Here is a 24,282-nt window from a genome sequence, read left to right as displayed (position 1 = left end):
AATTAAATCATTGCTGTACCGGTGACAATAACAATTGTGCCCACTTGAAGGTGCGTAAAGCAAGAATAACGGTAGGTGGCGCTAATGGCACAAAAACTGATACTAAAGTGTTGGAGCTGGTGCAGAGTAAGATACAGGCCGTGAACGACCTGTGCAAATCTGTTAATATGCGATTTAAAGAATACGTTTGCTACTGAATACATTAAAATCGCTAAGAACATTAGTGCAACTTCATATACTTAAAATAATTAAACTAAATTATGTGTTTTAATGTGAGGCATTTTATGCTAAAAATATTATTTTCTTGTTTCAAAAGGGGCAAAATGTAGTAAAAAGTTAAAAATGTATTGCTATTTTTTTTTTATCAACATAAGGGGGGAAATTCATTGAATTCTGTCACACGAGGAAACGTGAACTCTGCGTTGTACATGTATTTGTGATTGTAGGTTAGTTGATTAGCCGAGTGATTCCGTAACTGGCCGAGAATTGCCGAATCATCTGTCCTGCCCGGACTGCTTGAAGCGGCCGCAACGCCATGTTGGCGAAGTCTCTCATCTCTGTGAGGAAAAAAATGATAAATAACACACTTGAAGACGAGAAAAGGTAGATCGCCGAGAGAGAGGTCGAAGATCGTGGGCAGATTATTTATTTCCACAGTAAACGAAACCGAGCCGGATCCGCGGAGGTTCCGGACGGGCGAGGGAGGCTAAACCTCCCACCGTCCCCATGAATAGCACCGCTGATCCGAACAGCGACTTTCCATGAAAAAAAAAGAAAAGGACGGTTTGTGTTGCTACTCGAGCTTCGTTGTCATCCCGGTTCGCAAAAAGGGATTTGGGGCCTGCTTCAAGAATCTGCTCGGCTTGCTCAATGTTTGCAAGCTAGGCGCTGTTTGTATCAGTATTTATAGAGCTATTGTTTTTATTTGTTGATTTTTTTTTTCTTTTTGCGATGAGTTTACCACCGAAAGTGGTTCCTAAACCCCCCGCTGTCGCAGTGAGTGGACCTGGAAGTGGCCCCTCTCCGTCGAGCCAACTGCGGGCTACCCTGACCTCCGTCTCCCTGCCGCCGGGAGCCCCGACGACGGCTCCTCATCCCGGCTCCGTACCGCCACCTCAGTATCCTTTCACCCTGGTAAACGCATCAACTTCTTTATTTTTTTAAAAATATACATTATTTCACTCTCACCTGTGACACCTAACACAGACAAACACACAACAGTTGTTTAATTTATTGCTTAATTTAAGGTTGGATGCGGGGATGATGGTTTCGTTTGGAAGGGGAGGGGACAATTAGCTAGCTCGGGATGCTAACATTAGCTCATGAAGCCGGTTTGTCAAAGCTAACGGAAACGTCAGTTAGATGTCTGAGCCGTTCGAGCGCTCACAAAGCTGACCAAATTAACAAGTCAGTTGATAGTCAGCATATTTCATCAGAAACGAGGGTGTTATTAAGCTTTATTGCAAAGATATCAACCGGGCAAGCTATCGGGGCTTTCCGACACCGGTTACCGGCTTTGTTCGGTTATCGTTGCTAGCTTCGCCAGGTGCGTTAGCCTGGCTACCTAGTCCGAGCCAGCTAAAGTACAGTTAGCATCTGCGGCTAGCACAAGTCAGTGAGAGACAGAGCTGCGTCGCAGAGCAGCAAAGCTTCATCTTTGACTTGTGACCTGTCCTGCTTTCATGGTGCGTTTGAATGACGGGGGGAGGTAATAAAATAGTGTTTAAGTTAAATCAGCCTCCTGGAAAGACAAGTAAAGAAAGAATTCACATTACTCATAAATTCAAAACTCTGCCTCCTCATGTCGATTTAATCTCGCACATATTAGTCTTTGCTTCTTCTCTTTTTTGTTTATCGTTCATATCTAAAGTTATACTGTTGTACATAATTGAGCTTCATTGCTTGTGAGTACAGTCAACAAACCTGGTCTCTAATAAAGCTAATTCTAATATGTTGAACCAAAGTAATGTCAATCAATCAATCTTAATTTGTATATATTCAAATCATAACAAATGTGACCTCAACACACTACAAAAAACAGGTCCTTACTCTTCGTCTGTTAACATTGCAAAAGAGCAGGTATAAAGACCTTACTTATATGTATATACTTATATTTATATACTTAAATGACATATATGTCAAGTCACAATCATCTATAAAGCACATTTACAGCTGACCAAAGTGTTGTACAATGCATTAAAGAAACAATTTACATGAGATTACAACATCCACAAAAAAACACTTAAAATAAAATACGATGTATAAATAATAAAAGCAACAACTAGGACCTGGATGAACCGTCTCTACAGGACCAGATGACTCTCACGCTAACATTTAAAACCATGTCTTGAGACGGGACTTTAATGAGTCAACAGCAGATGTCAAACAAAATGTAACAACTTTAAGACACGCTGTTGCTGAAAGAACGACCGTCTAATGAGCACTTAAATGCACCATTAATAAAGGGGCTAATGTTAGCCTGTTTCAAGGCCTGCTTGGTGGGAAAAGCACCTCCTGACCTACTTCACATGACATCAGCTGGATTTTAAAGGCTGCTCCTGTAATTATGCACCTTGACATGTCAGTTATTACCTTTGCAGGGTGATCTTTCCGGGTGAAAACTTGTATAAATTGATATTAAGAAAGAGGATATAGCAATGTTTATGTAAATGCTTTCTCACTTAATTGTGTTGATAACATCACGTGCAGTTATGGTACAAGTAATGTTGTATGTTTGTACAGTCATTCCCCCAGACACACCTGCACCTTTGGGGTGTAGACATGCACTCCACTACCCTACTTTCCTCGGGAGTGAAGTCACTGTGGTTATGTCACCTCCTGTTTTATTTACAGCACGGTGGCAGTAGTGTGTGAGAGGTGATTAGCCTGACATCTCTCGGCTGCAGCTGGCACAGATTGATGATGTGTTTTTTCATTTGACAACGTCTCTCGTGGCTCAGCTTTGAGGTGTGATCTCTCAACCTGATTTCCTGCCACCTATGGTCATAGCCGCCCTGTGATTTTGACACCTGCGAGGGGTAGTAACTAGCTCAGGACTGTAGCTGGCTGGCAGCGTCTGCGGTTATGTTTTGAGTTGTGTGTGTGAGTGAGAGAGAGGGGTAAATCAAATACACCCCAGATGATAATGGCCTTTTTATCTGTTGTACCCTGTCCTCTGTTGGCTCCCAAAGCTTTTGAAATGAGTGTTGAATTTGCTTAACCTACTTTCAGCTGTGAGATCCTCTTTGCCTTCTAGTTGAGTGCAGAAATGCAGCCTTTCTATTTACTCATTGGTTGCTTAGTATGAGGCATCCACTGGTAATGATAGTTTAAATAACGCTTAATATTTGTCTTTTTATGAGACTTTAACATCTTTGTCATGATTGTTTTGTTCTTTGGTTTGTTGTCATCCCTCTTGCTTAGCTTTAGCTTAGCTTTAACATTGCTTAAAGCCATTCATCTGATTTTAACTTATGGTTTTACTGACCTGTCTTGATGATGTCCGCACTGTTGAGCCCCTGAGGAAGGTGTTTCCTGTGTCCCTCTTAAAATACACAATGAAATGCATGTAGTGCAAGAGCTGCGACTTTTTGCTGGATGTAGATCACGAGTTTCGTTATAACAAATATTGTTTCCACATTTTGACAACAGTTCCACATGTGATGATGCATCACTTTTTTTTATTATCACCATTCAATATAAATAAAGAAAGTGTTCTCCCCGTTCCTCAGATTGCGCAAACACTCGTGTTTTGGACAGTTTGAAGTGAAACTGTTTTTATGCAACCATCGATTCTGATTTCACGAGGAATGTGGTGCATGCATAACGTGTTGGGTTTCATGCAATATAAGTTACTAACATTAGATTTAAGTAGCTGTTTCACATTGCCTGTAGTATCCAAGCCTGTGTGTCTCGTACTTAATGTAGATATTTAAAAAAAAAAAAAACACAGCCCCGACTTGTTTGACGTGGGGTAGCGTGAATATTAGTCACACTTCATGATACATATTTATTAGGGTCACCTGTAATTCAATGCAACATTCACACAATAAATCCTACCGTTGAAGTGAATTTGCAGGAAAATGACACAAGTCTGATTTATCCTGGGACCTCAAGTACAACTTCAAATGTCTCCCTGATGGTCCCTGGATCGTGGCTTAGACAGCTCTGCACTAGACTGCTGTGCATTTGAATTTCACATCTATATGAATCAGACCCTCTTGAGTGTCGCCACTTGTCTGACCTCTCACTCTCTGTGGACCTCTGAGGTCAGGAGTGTGGGAGCGTGTTACGCTCCGTCTGGACCGGGCTCCTTGTGCTCAGGAATTCCCTCTAGGTGGATGTTAGCATGCGTGTTTGGTGGCGTTTGAGATGTACAGGCGTTCATAGAGGTGGGGTGGGGGGGAGTTTGTTTCTGTTCCTGGTTGCCAGAGAAACGCCCGGCGCATGCGTCTGCTGCTGCTGCACTTGCCAGACAATAGCAGCGCTACTTAGCATTCAGAGCGAGAGGCCAAGGTGGCGCTTCCCACCATCTGCCAACAAAGGCCCAGGTCACCCAGCCTGCCTTGGCCCTCCCTCGTTTCCTTCCATCCCCCCACAGCCTCACCTCACCCCTGCTGCTGGCTCAGCTGAGAAAACTCAGGGCTTCTCCCCCATTTTCCCCTCTGTCAGCCCCCCCCCCCCCCCCCCCCCCCCCCCCCCCCCCCCAGGACCCTCAGCTTTCATGCTACAGTACTTTCTCTTTAAAGAGGCTCGTCCCTTTCATTTCTACTCCTCATCCACTTTTTATTCTGTTGCTCAAACCTTTGCACATTTTTTTTTTCTCCACACTTCTTTGTCCCAATGGTTTTTTGTTTGGATAAAAGCAGGACACCATTTCGCAGCCATCACAGGCTATGAAATAAGTAACCATGTGACGCATGTATGTACCCAGCTGGACGTTCACACAGCGCAGCAGTCCTGTATTTATTTACAGGACAGGTGTGTGTTGCCCGCGTGAGAAGAAATTCTCCCGAGCATACTTTCTGTGGGATGTTATAAATAAACTGCTGAGTTGTTATGAGCCAGCAGAACTGTTCTTCCCAGAGAGGGAGTGGCCTCTTCTGCACACTGTCGGCGCTCCTCCAGCTTTCAATGCAAAATTAAAAGAAGACGTTTTACATATCCTTGTGGATGCCTTCTATTCTCCATCTTGAATGAAGTCACTTATTTACTGTCAATAATACACACGGAAAATGTTGGAAAGCAAACAGGTTCTGGTTTTGGCCTGCTTTCTTTCAGCTGCTCTTCCTCTATCTTACAGTGAACCTGTGTTTGGAGCCCACCCACACATGACTCTGTAAGCTCCACCGTGGAGTTGAGAATATTCAAATAGTTAGCAAGTAGTGCTACAGTTTTTCTGCTGTCAGTGCTGAAGTGTTTGTGTTATTCCATTTTAAATAAATCGCAAAGCAATGCGAGTTGAGCAACCTGTTTCTGTCAGTGGTCGCCGTTCCCTCGTGTTGGTTGTCGGATGTTTATTATAGTCCTCTGTTTAAAAAGCCTCTTTTATGCCAAACTGAACCTGAGCAGCACTTCATACAGGAGTTAATGCTTGCTTGTTTGTTGACTCACATTTGGCTTCTCTTGTCCCTAAATGATCCTGCCGAGTGTTTTCTGTCTCATGGTTCAGGCCGGTTGTAGCGCTGCCGGCTATGTTCAGTGCTTCCGGTGTGTTCAACAGAAACCCGTAACCTGCTGGCGATGTGTTCCTGGCAGCTGCTTCTGACTGCTGGCCCGAGTTTCTGCTCCCTCTGTCAGGTCCCACGGGCAAAGTCTTCGTTTCTTGGTCGGTGTAATTTGGCTCATTGAGTTTATCATCTGCGTCTGACTCACACAGTTCAACAGCACAAGTCGTTATGCATTTCCGTCAAACTAATTAATATTTTTTTTCCAGTAGGTGTTTCTAAAGTTTCCACAGAGATAAGCTAGACGAGAAGAGGCTTCTTTCCTCTGTGTTCTGAGGTCATAACAGGAAGTATTTGCTCCTGTTTTAACACAGCCTGGTAGGATTTTAGAGCTGCTCAGTAAACAGAGTACACTGCAGTGCTATAGCTGCTAAAATGTTTGTCCTCAAACAACCTGCAGAAATACTGTACGCTCACTGTGAAGTGTTTTGAAGCGTGCCATGTGTCGGTCTGGCACAGGATGACTTTACCTCGGCAGCCCTGCGTTTCTTTGTCTCAGGCTCAAAACGAAATGATCCTCAGTACGCCTGAACGGTTTGGAATATGATCCTATTACAACAATCTGTAAGTGATCACGCTTGTCTTCAGTGTCAAATCAAAGTGAAAGGAGTTTGAGTCTGTCTTCAGGAGCGAGATGTTTTTGGATTAGGTCATCTCTGCAGCACCACATGATGATCCAGTGTCGTGCTGCTTCCTCACACATCAGAGCTTCATTTAAAACCCCTCAGTCTTTGAGTCACTGTTGGTAAAAACTAATAGCAATGTGTTAAACTGTGGATAACAGGAAGAAGAGCGTGTAGTTTGTGCCGAAGCGAATGGAGACCCAAACAAAGAGGAGAGGGACAAGTTGTGGATTTACCAAAAAGTGAAAGAAAATGTTGAGATTATATTACTCGCAAAATTCATGCTGACTATCTGTTTCCTTCAAAATCAGTGTGTTATCATGACTTTAGTTTTCTTCTGACGTGTGTCTTCTTAAAGTTGGACCTGCCACCAATCGTTAATACTGTAGTAAAAAAAGGCTGTTTGAGCAGCAGGCAGGGAGAGCTTTGTGCTTTTCCCCCGTCTGTGTGTTTGTGTGTGTGTGTGTGTTAGAGTGTACAGTGGGCCAGCAGGGAGAAGGAGCGTTTGTGTCTGCACCATCTGGGCTGTGTCTCCTCTCACTTCCTGCACCTCCTCTCTGAACACACTGAGGTTTCCAGGTAGCCTGGAGAGTCATTCAAGGAGACATGGCATATGAAATGAATGCCCTATTTTGGTGACATAAGAATTTTGGCTGGGGTTGGTTTTTTTTGGGTTTTTTTATTATTATTACGGTGCAGTCATGTAAGTGAGGTGTTAAGGGTCTGCAAAAAAAGCCAAGTCAGCCGGGGGGGGGGGGGGAGCGCTGCTGACCCTTTCCCTCCTCTTATTCTTGGATATTTGTTGTGAGTCATCCTGAACTGAGGTTTCAAACCACGTAGCTGTGATTCCTTTATTGAATCATTAATAGCAGATAACAGTTTATTGAGCTGATTCATCCTCCTGATCACACCCCTGCTAACTGTGAGCTGGTGTTTCCTCCTGCACTTCACTCCCTCGCACACACTCAGCACATTAGTGGATTTACTGTAAGCTAATGATGAAGCTGGAGCCGCCGCGGCTTTTCCCTTCTTATTGAGGCTAATGGGTCACTGTGGGGTCAGAGGTCAAGGAGGAGGGTCTGAAGCTGCTTTATGAGCCCTTCAGACATCAATAATAGAACGGTTGTGTAGGGCTGTAGTGGCAGACTTGATTTAGAGGCGTATATCACCGGCTCAACCGTCAAGTACGCAGCAGCCCGGCCTCGTTTCACCCAATCCAGTCCTGCTCCCTGTTCATCGTGCTCAACTACGGCTGCAGTCATCAGATGTCCGTTGAGGTTGAGTGGCTTACATCCTCAGAGTGGAGCTAACGTGAGATCATGTACCCTCAACCCTCCACGAGGCCCGCTCTTCACCTCCTCTGTTTTTTTTTTCTCCGAGCGCGAGCAAACTTCCTGCTGTAGTAGTTTTCAATGAAGACATGGCGTTAGCAGCAGCAGGAAAAAGGAGCAGCCAGCGTCCTTTTAACCCCCGCTCTGCCTTTTAGTGCGGCCGCTCCGAGCACGCCTCGTTGAAAATCTTTCTGCGCCTTTTCACTTCCTGTGGATCCCGCCCTCCACTCTCTGCGTCCAGACAAAGTAGGAAGGAACACATAGCAAATAACCCAACTAATTTATTTTAATTGAAAAAGTTAGTTGTTCACCTGATGTCAGCTGGAGTGCGTCTCTACTCTGTCCTGATGGAGGTCAAATAAGAACCCCTGTGTTGGTTTAGTTTAGTGCAGTGGGCTGTGGCAGCAGGTACACGCTGTCCCCTGGAGTTAAGTCTTTACGTTGTGACATTGTGCTCGCCCTCTCTGCTCGAGCAGAAAATGAATAGACCTCTAATGAATGATGTCTAATTGGTGCAGCAGCCACTTGAAGCTGTTGCCTGAGACACGCGGCGGAGCTGCAGTGAAGAGAGACATCAGGAGCCATCTGCTGACTCTGTGAAGAAGTCAGTCCGTTTAGCTCGGCTGAGTGTTGTCACCTGGACGTGAACTGACCATGGTGACCGGGGACGCTTTGAACAGGCCAGAACAACGAACGTAGCACAGGTGTTCAAACAGCGTTCCCCGCTAGCTTGTGGTTAAACACGACGATGAGCTCAGGCGCTGCAGAGAGGGCCGTTTTGAAGCGGCGGGAAAGTTGTGACAGAACTCTGTCAGTACTGATGTTCGCCAAGATCCTCTTGTCATTTCGAGGCTTTTTTACACATGTGTTGTGACCTTTGTCAGACTCACAGGGGTTTGATTTAGACAGAAGCCTGTTTCGAAGCAACATTAAATATCAGCGCCCGTAAGGCAAACTGTTGACACACATTAAAACTGACAGATAAAATCTCACCTCCAATTTCAGCAAAAAAAAAAAAAAAAAGGGTCGACCAAATATTTCTCATGCAGACTCGTTATGCTCGTCTGTTTTTCTCACAGCAAAGTCCGTCCATCTGCTTCAGTGGAAAGATCATGTTCTCATTCACTTTCATCCGCTGTAGTGTGAGCATGACCGAAACAAGTCGAGTGTTCTGTATCTGTTACACGCTCGTTGCAATGATTTCTCAGGCAGTTGGGTCTGAACTGCACCTGTGGCCTCGTCGTCTTCAGCCTGTGTTACATATCAGAGCGCTTCCTGAACACAGTTTGGTCCCCGCTGACCAGCCGCCATGCAGAGCAGACTGATCAGGTTGCGTCTCTGTTACTCTCTGTTAGATAACCTCCACTCCCCTCCTGTATCAGTCTGTTTGTCACCTGACTAAACTGGGTCAAGGAATATTTGCAGCTGAACTTCTCATTTTCTCACCAATGCAGCAATTTGTTGCCTTGGATTTGTACACCACAGAAAAGCCCCAAAAAGTCATACAACTAAGATTCTTCAGATTTGATCTTGCTGCACCTTTAACAACGTTGCATGTTTGTACAGTGTTATTAAATATATATCATTTTCATGTTTTTAGGCCTTTTATTTAGAGACAGGACAGACAGAAACCAGGGGAGAGAGAGAGAGAGAGTGACATGTAGGAGAGGGGCCACAGGTTGGATTTGAACCTGGTGATGATGATGATGCACGAGTCCCATGCAGAGAGGCTGAGCTTCTCGTCGCAGTGGTTGACCTCCACCCTCTGCTGCTCTCTCTCTCTCTCTCTCTCTCCCTCTCTCTCTCCCTAACACTTCCTGTCCATCGATGATAGTGATGAAAAAGAACTGAGATCTTAAGTCATATATTCAATCCAAAGCAGCTGCTAGAGAGAGAGAGAGAGAGAGAGTCTGAAACGCATCTTACAGTATTTTTGTGATTTAGACAGCGTGCAGGAGTTTCTTTCAGCTTTAGTGTAAATAGGTGAAATAATCCAACATCAGCTGCATCAGACTTCTGTTTCCGCTGCTGTAGTATTGAAACAGCTCTTGATGTTTAATATCTGAGTTTAAAATGAAGGTGTTGTTACATCCCTAATCATAACAAAATATACTAATCTATAGCGCTGTTCTGCCTCCGCACTGTTTCATAGTTTGCCTCTAATTGCTCCTCATTTCTGTGTGCACGTACACTGCTGTTTGTAACGCATGGGGCTCCCTTGTGAATCACAGCACCATTTATTTTTTTTTGTATCAAATGAATCTTTCCTTTCCTTATCTCCTTCACTCCTCCGTTGTTTTGTTGAGTAGCGGCGCTGGCAGGGGGCCAGGAGAGACGGCGGCCCCTGCAGGCAGAAGCAGCACACTTTCTTTACATTTTTCACACAACTATTTGTGGCCCCTTTCATGTCGACAACAGATCCATAGTGAATTTCTTCCAAGAAAGTTAAAAAATGTGCACTGATAAACCCCCCCCTCCCCCCCGGCTGTCGTGCCACTTTTTGAGTTTAACCGGAACAACTTCAACCCATCGTGGTTGGACAACAAGTTGTACAAAATGCTTCTTTTCCTTGTACATCCTGGCCCTCGAGGGAGAGGAGGCGTGATCTGCCCGAGAGAAAGAGAGCCAGACGCTCGGATTCCCATAAACCATGTGACCGTCAGTGTGTGCGCGCCTGTATGTCACACACAGACTGCCTGAGCAGGTTACTAACCACGGGGCTTCCCTCTTTCATGCAGCCATCACACATTCCCTCTTTTCTTTCTTCTTCTCTGTTGTCTCCAGAGTGACTCGTTATTAAAGCCCGGTCGAAAAAAAGCCGCACAGAAAGAGATCTTCTGCCCTGCTCTCTGTGCCAACAGTTTCTGTTTTTTTTTATAAAGCCTGAGGTGTTGAAGCTTTTTACAAATACAGTGAGAAGAGCTTTTTCTTTCACCTCTGAGTGTGAGCAAACATAGTTGGTTTCTTTCTCGCTGCTTTTTTTTTTTCTAGTTGTATGATCCTCTGCTCTGTCGGTGCCCTCGCCTGAAGTGGTCCAGAAATCCATTTCAGCTTTTCCCTTTAACACTTGCAAAAAGGCTGAAGGTACATAGTGTACTCTCAGAGATGGGGCATTTCGAGCAGAGGGGGGTGGGGTGGCTGGGGGATCCTTGAAATCCAACTATGCAAGCTTTGGGGGGTTAGAGGAAAACCCTTTGGACGTGAAGCAGCTGAATGTGTTGCATAAAATCATCGAGGCGTAGAATGGAAGTGGTTTCAGTACGGCTGTGTGCGAGTTTGCTGACAAGGAATTGAAACACTAAATCATGTGTCATTACGATGTTTTAATCAGCCGGAGCTGTGTCTCCCACACGGAGAGCTGCGACCTCCTGCCGTGCGTCTTCTTTAGCATGAAAAGCTTTGTGCTCTGTGTTTGTGTTGGCGTTTACCTTAACGCACGTCTCTCCAGAATCCCCCGAGTTCAGCACTCACTGGACCAGAGGATCTTCCCCACACAGCCTGGAGTCACTGCAGTGTACAGCGTGAGTCACCGTGTGCACACAGCCCGTCTGACAGACACCTCCACCTGTTTGCTGCAGTGCATGTAGAGAAAACGCACACTGCACATAGATGACATACCAGACATCCAGCTGCCAGATTATGAAGTACACCTGGTTTAAAGCAATGCGTCCTTATGTAACAACACTGTAGATTGAGTTTTAGAAAGGCGAAGTCTGTCAGACGTCATGAACAGGGGTGACCAGATGTTTGAGTTGGTATTGTCCAGTGTGGATGTTAGCAGCTCATGCTGATTCAGAGAGGAGGGTTCTTATTGGGCTGCAGGAGTCATGTGTTGGACAAACTGATTTGTCTTCATGGGTGTGTGGGAGTCTTACTCCGTCTCCGGGTAAGATAAGACACTTGCAATTTTGAGAGACATACTCAAGTGATATTTCAAGAAGACAACAATTTCAATAAAATCCTTGTTGTAGCTCATTAGATTTTTAGGTGATGGAAAAATACAGAACTGGCTGATTTATTTAGAAATGTTGTTAGCGGCGGTATTCGCCCTGATTTCCATAATAAGTGCATTTGAAATGATTCACCATCCAACACAGTAGTAGAAGAAAAGATTTTAACCGTGCACAGGAGAAGAGTGACATCCCTCCTTATTGCACAAGCTGTATTTGTTTATGTGCCCACTGGACAAGGAGAAACATGAATGCAGTAATTCAGCAGTGATCAGCTGATCAGTAATGTGATCTGGCCTGTAAATATGAATTTACTTCATCACGACTTACTCATGGTAAGCCTTTCTACATCAACTAAAGCGCAACAGTTCCCTCTAGGAACAAAAGGCTCAAAGACCTCCAGCGGGTGTAAATCCAGTTTCCATCCAGCTCCCAGCTTTGAAAAGTGTGCATCCAAACACATTCATGCCGACATACCTATAATGATGCAAGCTTTATGTCCTAGTGCTATGCGTCCACTGGAGTGCAACAGACACGGCTGTATTATTTTGAAGCATATAACCCTTTATAAAAAATGTCGGCCCCTCAAGTGTTAGAAGCGAACTCAGAAAGGAGAGTATTTTCTGCTCAAATTGGCCATAAAGGTTTGTAGTACCTCTAAAACCACTCGCCCTCTGAATTCTTTCTTTTATATTTGTGCATGTAATGAGATCGTTTTAGCTTTAAGAAATGCTTTTTTGAGAGTGTAAACAAATCTGTCCAGTGGCTCTTTATAGGCTCAGTAAACATGGTGGAGGGTTGTTTTACTGCAGAGTGATGAAAGCCCGCCTGTTGAACCTTTAACTCTGCGATGTGACCATGAGAGGTCTGCTGGGGAGATTCCTCACCTCAGGGGACCGCTGCCATTCACTCTCTCCTCCAGGACTGAATTAACATTTCCCGCACCAGATCCTTTGTAATAACACTCCTTCTTGCTGTTTTATTTCAACTGGCTGGGGGGGGGGTGGTTCAGGTAGACGCGTTTCATTGGCTGTCCTTGGATGAACCCGGGGGAGTCGGTAAATGGTTTTGTCCTCAGTGACCTGCCGCACCTTCTGGTTCTCCCCCCTCAAGACGGAGAACAAACCTGTCCCGGCACCTCTGCTCCCGTTGGAGGATGCTGGCCTGACGTGGGCGTCAGTTTGTACAGCGAGACATGTTTGAGGTCTGCGATTTGCTCTGCTGCACCGAACTCCTCTGATTAACAGAAAGAACAATTACCTGGAGGGCAGCGGCGTGTTCGAGGCCTTTGTAGCCTGTGAAGATACCAATTAGTACTGATCCCACAGTTAAAGGCATAGATGTCATATATCCAATGAGACGCATCTTGTAAAATAATGTTTCCTGCAGGAATCATAACGAGACAATATTGTTTTTTTTATTTTGATTTTATTCACTGTACATTTTCTCAGAATGAGCTGAGGCGTCGTCGGTGCTGTAACGCTTACATCACCGCGGTCATTTGTGGGGGGGAAATTGTCTCGTGTGTTTTTTTTATTTTTTCACATCACAGCTTTGTTTATTGGACGGCTCAAACAGAACGTTTCCAGTGATGATAAAACTCCTGAAAAGTGGAAGTGCACGAGACGGCAGCTCCTCGCACAGTACAAGTCTTTGTGTGCTTGAAGATAAGACTGCACCGCTCGAACACTGTGTATCCACAGCACAACTACAGTACTGGCATCCCCGTCAGTTTTTCAGAGATTTTTCTAGCTCCGAAATTGTCTTCCAAAGCAACGATGACGACACTTGTGGAAATCCACCGAGCACGCAGCATGAAACACTTGTTCCGTGTGCTGGATACGAGGGTCTTTACACTTTTTTTTTTTTTTTTTTTTTTTTCTTTCTTTCTTTCTTTCTTTTCTTTTCTCTCCCCTCGCCTCATGTAAAGCTCCTATACAGCCTCCCCTCCCCCAACCCATCACTCTCTATGTCCTCAGAGTCAGTCACTCGCCCGAAGCAGCGCAGGCTCCTCCCCTGGCAACAGCAGCTAGATTAGTTGTTTTATCCCAGGTCATCTGAGGGAAGTGGGCCACACAGAGGAGACGCAAAGATGCAGGCGGGGACTGTTACTATAGAGGCGGTGCAGAGCGCTGCCTGTAGATGATGCTAGCTTTACATGTTAGGAAATGTTGGATGTGTTAGCGTTGCAGTGGAACGCTGTAGAAGCTTTAATTGCCGGGGTTGTGTAGAGAGAGAGAGGGAGTCTCTGATTCTGACTCCCTGACTTGAGAACGGGCTACGTGAAATGAATTTAGTTCTTAGGAGCTACACATGTGGAGCCCTGGATGGATGTGATATCGTGTGTACACTGAACCTTGAAACATGCTAAGCTAACGTCAGGATAAGGCTCTTATTCACCTCCTGAGCGTCACATTTTTCTGCTTTTTTTTCTGTCTTTTTGTAAGAAGAAGAAACTTCACAATATGTGAGAGGAAAACATTGGTGACTTTTCTAGCTTTGATTTGCGTTACACTCTTTGCACCGTTTGGGTTCGATATCCTCACAGAACGTTTCTAGGCTCTCGTTTATGAGACGTCGGAGGAAGTAGCAGCGTCGGAACACGATTCTGTGCACGCGGTGCTTTCTCCTTCTTCCACAACGCCGTAGCACAATGTGTATTCACAGACAGCACTACACCCTGGCAGTAAGCAGTACGAATGTCTGCAGGTGTAATGACAGCGAAGCGTCGTCACTATAAAAAGGGCTCACACGTGAGCCAGCTGTGTGGTCAGCTTTTAGCATCCACAACACAACGTGAAATGAATCAGTGGGACGCCGTTTGTACGCTGTTGGGGAATCGATATAAAAGCACATGAGCGTAATAATGAGGGTGCGTCACGACAGCACTGAGGGGTTGAGTCTCCTGCTCTCCTCCCTGCAGTATCCTGTCTCTGTCCCTGCTGTGTCAGGCCTGCTGCAGTGGTGCCAGCTCCACCGCCACTGCAGCCAGGACCCGTCCTGCCACAGCACAACACCAAGAGCTGAGTCGAACTGCAGCCCATTCTCCTGCTTGGCTGCCGCCTCGGCTCGCGTTTCCCAAACCGCGCCCACATTCACCACGTCTCTTTGCCCCGACTCAAAGTGAGTTGTATCTTTTCTACCAGGCGCACGCTATCCGTCTCAGAAGAGCCCCGTCGTAACATGATCACTTGACCTAGATTTGCCATACGACATCTAGACATCGTTGCACTGCAGAGTCGGGCGCATCAGGTGAGGCCAGAGTCATTCTGAGCCAAACCCCAGCAGTCTTCAGCACCCATGCACAGTCCAGCTCTTCACCTCTCCACACATTCAGGGGCTAATCCTGCAGCTTGAGCGCTTAATTTACATTCCCCAGCAGGAGGGAGGACTAATGACCCGAGGAATCCATCCACCGCTGTTCCCTTCCACCAGTGTCTCTGTTTCTGTGTGCGCACAAGTCTGACATGTAAATCTAGTCCGTGTGTCCTAACCTATGTCTGCTCTCTCTCTCTTTCATGTGATGCAGGTACCCAGGCATGCTGGCCCTCCATACACTGCTCACGACATCACAAAGGGACATCCTGGCTTGGCGGGCACGCCGCCCGGTCACGCTCACCCCCCGACGCTTTCTCAGGTATCAGTACCCACAGCTTCCCCATATCGCTACCCTAAGGGCTGGGAGGCAGGCGGAGGGGTGAGTTTGTCACTGTGTCCGCCGTCATCCTCTCTGCGTGTTCACGTCGGAGCTGTCTGCTTACTGTGTAGCTCTCGTGTTAGGGCCGGGCGACAGTGCAACACCAAACCACATCACAGCAACACACAGATCATGTTGTTTACATGTTTCGCTCAATGTTTGACATAGTTTTCAATGAAATGTTTTTTTTATACTTTAAAAAAAGTAAGTCAATCCAGTTCAGCTTGATTTGACCTTTTTTAATTGGAATACCCGAATTAAATAAATAATATATATAATAAAATATATATATCAGCTTATTGCAAACATCAGATCTGCCCGTGTCGCCTGATCCTAACCTGCATCATTCCTCTGCTCTTCCATCACTCTCTTTACTTTCTCTTCACTGACTCACCTTTGAGCCTCGTTTCAATGAATTCAAATGCACGCTTGATTCATCTTCTCATACTAATATAAACCTTCTGTATACTGTGTTTGTATAATCCTGATGAGGGTCAGGAGGGGCCATGTCCCAGCATGCATCAGGCAAAATGGAGCTTAACGGTATATCCTGGCTTGGTTGCGGATCTCGGGTCTACTGCAGGGCTTACAATAAGTCCAAACATTCAGATGAGACTTGAGGACTAGGAAGTCAAACGATCAGTGAGAGAACCCTGTGAGGCTGTGGAGCAAACCACGACCCAGGGATGTAAATGGAGAGACAAAGTACCAGGATGTAAAAGATGAACACGCATCCTCTGAGTTCTCTCTTTCTTATCCAGCTGTCCCCACATGAAGTCATTTCGTGCTGTTTTGTAAGAGTGAACTGACTGTCAGTGATCATTAGCTGGTTTGTCATCGTCTCTGTTCGGCTGCAGAAGTAGAACAACAACATGTCCACGTGAACACACAGGAATCCCATGACGGTTTGTCACCGTGATGATAAATGAGTCTGCAGGTGAGGCAGCAACAACTAGAACTCCGAACGTTAAAAGCTTTGTCAGTCAGGGCACGGCACATGTGCTCAGAGTCAGGGCAGCAAAGAGGTGTAACATGTTGTGTACGACCAGAATGAACAAATATTGAACCTTTATGAAGACGTTAAGCACTCATCAAGTGTGTGTCCTCATGTTCAGTCATGTCCAGAAAAGTAAAAACACATTTCCATAGAAACGTCATCATCGTTTAAAATGAACCAACAGTGTTCCTGTTCAGTGTTAAGGAGAGCAGCTGAAAGCATCATTAGTGTTAGAGTTCAGAGTCAACTCCTCCAACATGTGCGTGTACATTTCTCTGCGTGTGAGACGAAATGTTGAACTTCACATGTAATTTCATGAAAAGTAGTTTTTTATGTAAGCTGACACAGAGTGACTGATCAAACCGACATAGATGGAGTCCGATGGCTTCCTCTACTTAATCCTCTCGATCGTGAAGCAAGCTTCAGTGTCAGACGACGCTGCCTCGCTGCTCTCTGACGGAGTCATGTTTCCTCTGTGACTCAGCTCCTCTCTCTCTCTCTCACTCACTCAAAGTATGCGACTCTGCTTACGAGGAATCTGGTTCTTCCTCTTCGCCGTGCACAGCCTGCTGGCCCGCTGCCTCACCCCGAAGCACCTCTCGTCTCTCACAAGCCTTCTATAGATAGCGCCCTCAGCCAGCTCCAACTTAAATTCTCGCGGCCAAGCCAGAAGCAGAGTAAGCAGATCTGCTTAAACCCACCTCTGTCAGGCTCCACTGCACAGATGATGAAGAATAAGAAATACAGGACTTACTGTCCTTGAGGATACCAATTATCGTTGCCCAGTACCTAAACTCTAATCCCAAACATTTTCTCCTCGCAGCATCCGCAGTAAGTTCATGTCTGTTGTGTTCTTTGTCTTTGTGAAATCACTGCTGATTAATAGCAGCAGTCTCTGCTCTAAATTTAATGAACTCTCTTTGTCTCTGTCCGTCTTTTCTCATTTCTTCCTCCGACAGTCTCCCTACAACCCAGGACAAAATGCTGGCTCCGCCCCTTTAGTGTATTCTCCACAGACGCAGGCAATGAATGCACAGCAACAAAGTCGCCCGGTGAGTGTTTCCCCTCAGCTCGCTTTACCTCCCTTCACTGTCGTTGAAGACGCGAGCCTCGCTAAGCCAGTGACGGAAGGAACCAGAGACATTTAACAAGTCGCCCATCTCAACAGCCAATCAGCTCAGAGCAAATTCAACCGGTCAGGGTATTGAATCCTGTGATAGGATAGAGCATATGGCTCGTACATGGTTCCTCTGCGTGTTAGAGTCAGAGTACCCATCAACCCTTAGCGAAAGAAATCTCCTGAAGCTAACGTCCTCATGGAGAGCTCGTTGATGCATCAGATTGTTCAGCCTCTTCTTCTTCTTTCTTTTTTTTTTTTGTATTAGAGCTGGGGGATTTAATTACATGTTATATGCAATTATAACATATACTGTCATTATGAGATGATTGCAGAATTAGCTTTGCTTTTCCCGTCATCTTTAATGAATCGAGAGCACAATTTTTTCTATAAACAGCTATGCTTTTCAATTTCAGGCTTTTAAATGGGTTCAGTTAGAGGATGGCGAACAGTTTAGATCTTTTCACCAGCCTCTGACCATTACTGAGTGGGCTGTTTCCACGTGTGCAGGGCGAGTATAATAAATAAAGAAATAAAAACTCTTCACATTAAAAAAAAAATAATAATAATCCTGAATATTCACATTTACTTTCCCTGTACTCTCTGTTCTCACACAGCGAGTGTTCATTCATTCATCTGCCCAGCGCCCATGTTCAAAAGAAACACACACACACACACACACACACACACACACACACACACACACACACACACACACACTGTATGTTTGAGGCTTTAAGGTTTATCTCAATAGAAGCTGAATATGATTTTAAATTTCAGTGCAGTAAGCTTATTTGCATTTTATGGGATTACTCAGTGAATCATAACTCTTTTATTATATATAGATCATCTTAATGTATACGTTTGTGTCTTGTGTTTATCTGTATTAACACATCTCACTTTATAACCTGTCATGTTTATGGCTTGCTCTGTGTGTGTATTTTTATCAGTCTTTATAAGAAGTGATCATATTTCCGTGCCACAGTAAACGCATCATATATCTGACACACAGCTGTCTGAGAGCTGCTTTCTGTCCCATGTGTCTTTTAGAAGCTTTGTTCATCGTTCATCTTATCTCCGTGTCTCTCTTCTGCTCTTTTCTCCTCCCCTGCTTTACCATCACTGCTTCAAATCTCCTTGCTGGACCTCTCCTCCCTCCCCCGCCAGTTTGCTACGGGCCCTCGACCAACCCACCATCAGGTAATTTACCCCCGCTGAACCTCCCTCCTGCCCTCTCTCTCTCTCTCTCTCTCTCTCTCTTTCGTCATCATCATCAAAGCGGTTCGCTGGTACCTGCTGGCTAAAGCAGTGTTTGTGGGGCGTCAGCTGTTCCTTAAAAAAAAAAATATCTCTGATTTTGAAAGCCGACAGTGAAAGAGGTTTTAATTACCCAGGAATTTTCTCAGCATGCTGCCTCATATTGCAGCTATCCAGCTGGGCGCACAGAGCTGTTTCTCAACCAGTGTGCTGTTGCCCTCTTCATGTTCATTTTGAATGTAAGATCTTTCCAAGAATTGAAGGAGAATGTGATTATCTTTCCTCAGGGTTAGGTGGAAGAAGCGTGTGGGTGCCACAGTGATCCTAATGTCCTTACATGATTTAGATCTGTGTCTGTTGTTTATTCTGGGGCTTTTAATGCATTTACATGGAGACAGGACAGGATCGAGGCAGAGTGGAGAAGGACATGCATGTGTGGTTCAAATGATGGGTTTGATCATGCGTTTAAAGTCTTGCAGGTTTTTTGAGCCCATTGTGTGAGGCTTCTTTTAGAGAGGGGAGGAAAATCTCAATGAGCCGGTTACTCTGCAGGATACTCCAGAAGTTCAGTTACTTTCATAGGATCCAAGGAAATGAATTTCACTTTTCTCGTTTGACTGGATGCTCCCTGAACAAACTGGATATGGTGGGTGGACATTAGCTGTGGTTTTGCCTTAATGGTTGTCATCACCGTGTGGTTTGATCACAGAGTCAAAGCAATCAAATGCATTTCCTCTAATATGTGAGGCAGGCGTATCATTCACCAAAGTGGAGACGACAGGAAACGCATCCAAACACAGCTTTGAAGGCAATCTTGTTATTTTGCAGGTCGCTGTCTAAAGCTGCAGGGCCATTTAAAAAAAAAAAAAAAACGTCTACAGGGAAAAAAAGAAGATATGCTCATTTCTTCAGACGCTCTCAGATCACAACATCTGGACCAGGAAACACCTCTGGCCTAATGTTTTCACACTGAGCACGTGCGAGCGGAGCGGGTCTTCTGTTTACTGTTGCAGGTTGTTTTCATGCTCAAAATGAGAACGTTGTTGTTTCCATGTGTGTATGGAACGACACCCTCATTAGAGCAGTCGCACCAAGGTACTACTGGCTGGTTATATGGCTATATATAAAGTGGCTGGTTAATAGTTGTTTTAGGAGCTTACATTTCTCCATCAGCTCTGAGGACTCTTGAGTGTTCATCCTGACCAAGAGAGGAGGTTTGAGCGTTGGTAGTCAGGATGGTTGTAACCACATAGAAGTGATTAACACGTGTGACTCATGTGAGGTCGTTGACAAACTATGAAAGGCACGTAAATGTGCGTGTTCATGTCTGCCAGTGAAGTATTTATAACGCTGTTTGTGTAAAGCTCGTGAATGCAGGCAGTCTGGCCGCTGAAATTCGACCCCTGTGACTTCCTGTTGTCCCTCTGCTTGTTGACGGACTCTCTGATGGATCGCGTCGCCGTCGTCTTTCAACACCGATGTGTTTCTATTCACACCAGAAGAAAAAAAAAAGTCCTCAGCATTGGGCGGCCTGTGTAATGTGTCCTCTGACATCTTCACCTTCTGGATGCTTCTGTTTGGACAAATCTTAAACACACTATTAATAGCAGCGGGTCCAAGTGTGTTGGGGTGTGTTTGCAGACTTCGGCGTACACAAACACACACATAAGTGCATGCTCTGGCTGTCACAAAGTGGCGCTGGGATCTCTTGTGCCACCACGGAAGTGGAGTTGGGAAGCAGATGAATCAGAACAGAAGGCCTTTTATAGCATCAGAGAAAACAGCCATTGTCCCCGGGAAACGCACTCCATGCACAGTAAAGGCTCCGAAACATGAATTCATTTGGCTAAAACACAAGTTAGACAAGGATCATGCTGATGCATTCTTTGTTAGTCTCCTCCATGTTTCCTTTCATGAAGCCTTTAAACGAGCTGCTCTCGCTCCTTTGAACTTTAAGGTCAAAGTAGCGGACGGTACATTGACCACGAAAACAAACAGCTGTTGTTCTGTCCTCCAGAGAGCCGATCACTGTGTAAATAACTCGATTAATCTGAGGGTCACTATCACCCCCTCCTCCACACACACACACACACACACACACACATACACACACATGTTGACAGTATGTGAAGACACCTAAAAAAACAAAACTCGAGTTGCATTTCTAAATCATTGACGTATTTTGCGTCTAACCATCACGACGACATAAGACGTTCACAGCAGCTAGCTGCACAGCACTGTTCACACAGCTGTGTGAGAATGTTTATTATCAACCTCAATCCATGCATTGACAGGAGGGACACAGCGTGGCAGCCGTAAGACGCCGGAGGGTCCGCGGCACATGGTGCAGTGTTGGTGGTGATGTTGGTACCGAGTCTGTTTATCTGATTAGTGTTGACGTGTGAGCCCCTCAGCTGTCCGCTTTAGGGTCCAAACCTTGCTCTGAAGGCCTTCTCTTTTCTCTCTTCTGTCCATCAGAGACTTGAAGGACAGGTGTTCAGTCTCGTCCAGGTGGATTCCCACCTTCTTGCACATTTGTGAAAGATTATGTGTATGATTTCTTTTGTATTGAGGCGTCAGTCTCTTGAGTCCAGTCTCCCATTGGCTTTTCTCTCTTTCCTGCTTTCAATACTCAAGGGAGGATTCAGGCCCATCCAGGTAACAAGAAGCTCTCTGCAGACCTGCATGGCATGATGGGGAATCGTCCCCTAAATGACCCCATCCCACCCTAGATGTATAACCCTGCAACCCCCCCCCCCCCCCCCCTCTTCACCGTGCTCTGAAGAGAGCATGTGCATCACCATCATCATCATCATTTTGTCCCTTTGTCATGTCTTTGATTGTAGACGATCATTGCTGGACTTTGTAGTTTGTACTCTTGTAGTTTTTCATTCATGAATCATCGTTAGTCGAGCTTGCACCATTTCATGAAGCGCATGTGGAATGAGAGTACTTTCCTTTTTCTGATAACTGTGTTTTTAACGTCCTGTTTTATTCATGTGATAAGAAATCCTCCATCTCTCCCAACAACTCAAAATCTTTTTGTAGATTTCCAAAAGGTGTCGGTGTAATTTTATTTTTCAGAGGTTGTTTTGTCTGTCCACTCATGTTTCTCACTTTGTCAGCGGTTTTTTTTTTTTTTGGGGGGGGGGGGGGGGGGGGGTTTCCTGAGACTGTAGCTGTATTAAACGGTTTCCTGCTTGTTTCCCAGACTTAACAATAAAGCCATTGAAGCTGATTTATCATGTTAAAGGTGATTTCCCTCCTGGGTATTTTTAGACACTTTTACAGCATTGTTGATCCTGCTCTGCTTCGCTGGGGCGCACTGAGCATGTGCAGGGATATTCCCAGCGCGAGTCCCCCTGGTTGTTTGAAAGTCGGTCACAGCTGTTGGTAGTGGTCTTTCTACAAGCCCCTGTCCACTATAAAAGGGTCTAAAGAGCCATGCAGTGTACAAGTGTAACGCCGGCCCAGCAGCTCAGGCACAAAAAGAAGTGTTTGAAGACGTTTAGCTGTCCTGAGAGGTTTTTTTTACAGCTGTGCAGTCTGCTGCAGCTTGTTTGTGCAGGCAGGCTGCTCATAATAATGCATTTAACAGACACTCCAGTATCCTGAGAAATGTTTAAAATCAGATTAAGATCCTTGATAATTTGATTATCACCTTAAAGCTCACAGTCAGAAGCCCCCTTTACCTGCACTTCTTCTCTCATCAGAGATCCTTTTAAGTGACGGAAATTCAACATGTGAACCCTCGTTGTAAATGATGTCTTTTCTCACATTTTGTCTTTCTTTAGACGTTTAATAGCAGAAAGTGTATAAAGCCAGTGAGCAAAATATATTGATTGAACTTTTTCATTGATTTATTTAACATTTATTCTCATGTTTACCTCAGTTTAAAATCATATTCCGTCTCGTGTCGTCAGGTTTCATGCGTAAAAGAAATTACAGTTTCATTCTCATGAATCCAGATCAACAGTTACATTGACTTCAGTATTAAATGGAAAGCACAGCAGCAAAGCTCACAGGCGAACCAAAGAGGAATAAGTTCAAGAGGAGTCAGCTTCCCCTGACTCCTTTTTTTTTTTTTTTTTTTTTTTTTAAAGAAGTAAAGCCTCATTTTCAAACTGTGAGTTGCCATGGTGTTGAGAAAAATTCAAGTAAAGATACCACAAAGATCCCCCGACGACGACGACACACGGTCTGCAGCCACGCTACATTCAGTCAGTGAGACTCTGTGGGAATGATTACACCCCTTCAACTATCTGTTTTGATTGGCCTTCATGAGAACCTTCAAGAACGGAGCCATGGGAAGGTGTTAACGATGAACACATGTTGTATTGTGATCGTCTGAATGAGTGAAGACGGAGGTCGCCCTGGGCGCTCCGGCTGTCTTTGAGCGCAGTGTGAAATCTTCAGTGCTACTTTTGAGTCTGTTCGGTTGATTGGATGATTGTAGGAGGAAATATTAAAAGTGTCTAAACAGAGAGTGCTGCTCCCTGTTTAGTTGACTTCATTTATCTGATTCATAGGGATGTTTACTGATTCTAGAATAAAACCTCTGAAGTGTCGATGAAAGCATTCATAGAGGAGATTAAGTGTTGATTTTCGAGCAGAGCTCTGAAAGTGTGCATGTCAGCCTGAAACTAATTCTGCCCTTCGTTTCTCCGAGTCCTTTCAGTGGAATGGCCCGCAGCCATGATGGGAGATTTCTTTTAAAGCTGCTGATAAAAAGCAGACCCGTCTCACTGTGAGAAATGTGCACGCCAAATGCTGGAGAGGTCTGATAGACGGCCCTTGTTTGTGTTTTTAGATAGTGTGGCAGCATGCTGAGATGAGTTGCTCTGTTTCTCATTTTTCTTCTTTTTTTTTTTATTTTTTTTTTATAAAGTTTTTCCAGAGAACTCAGATGCAGACGGCGAGGCCCACCATCCCCACAAACACACCCTCACTACGGCCCGGCTCGCAGAACCCCACGGCGGCCGTGTACCCAACCAACCAGCCAATCATGATGACCATGGCGCCCATGCCTTTCCCTTCCCCGCAGGCTGCACAGTACTACATCCCACAGGTAACAAGTAGTTCTACAACAGGCCGCATTGTCAGAGCAGAGATTTAGGCAGAAATCTATATCTGGTGGAGCATTTCTTGAGGAGTTTTTAGCTGGGTATGAAGCAGACCTTAAATTAAAATAGATGCATCTTTTTGACCCACACAAGTAAACAAAACAATCAGCAGTTCTTTTGTATTGATCATTGAAACATTTAAAATGCTTCAGACGAGGATATTTCCAGCGTGCTGCAGAAGCAGCCTTTTTTATACCACGGTGAAGATTCAACGTCAGTGATCCATTTGTTCAAGGAAAGCAGGATTAGAATGTCAGAAAACATGTAGAGGAGAAAATAAGTAATGTAATTTGTCCACAGGGGCGCCAAAATCAACATGAACCCAAAGCTCGTCACAGGAGCTCTTGACAAATTCAGAAAGCACGACACATTCGCAGCTTTAGCTTCGTTAGCTGCTTGGAAGCCAAACAACCACTCTGCACACGTTTGGCGTTCTTGTAGCCTGAAAATAAATAATTTTC

The 24,282-nt window shown here is 45.0% G+C and overlaps 1 protein-coding gene across 8 annotated transcripts in view; it reads left to right on the top strand.

Annotated features, from left to right (window-relative positions):
* The first annotated feature begins 416 nt into the window (after positions 1-416).
* Positions 417-24,282, top strand: part of LOC306822880 (eukaryotic translation initiation factor 4 gamma 3-like) — a 47,487-nt gene continuing 23,621 nt past the window's right edge. For 2 of the 8 annotated variants that reach the window (XM_079342148.1, XM_079342146.1), the window contains exons 1-7: positions 418-1,118; positions 11,129-11,201; positions 15,160-15,327; positions 17,284-17,376; positions 18,609-18,641; positions 21,336-21,356; positions 23,587-23,766. In XM_079342148.1, the coding sequence (XP_079198274.1) occupies positions 952-1,118; positions 11,129-11,201; positions 15,160-15,327; positions 17,284-17,376; positions 18,609-18,641; positions 21,336-21,356; positions 23,587-23,766 (735 nt within the window). In that variant the 5' untranslated portion in view covers positions 418-951. Of the gene's footprint in view, positions 1,119-11,128; positions 11,202-15,159; positions 15,328-17,283; positions 17,377-18,608; positions 18,642-21,335; positions 21,357-23,586; positions 23,767-24,282 lie in introns of all 8 variants that reach the window. The other 6 variants (XM_079342145.1, XM_079342150.1, XM_079342147.1 and 3 more) reach the window with 6 other exon arrangements.

Source organism: Symphodus melops, assembly GCF_947650265.1.
Source record: "Symphodus melops genome assembly, chromosome: 4".
NCBI lineage: Eukaryota > Metazoa > Chordata > Actinopteri > Labriformes > Labridae > Symphodus > Symphodus melops.
Note: the sequence above shows the minus strand (reverse complement) of the source record. Positions and strands in the feature narration are given on the sequence as shown.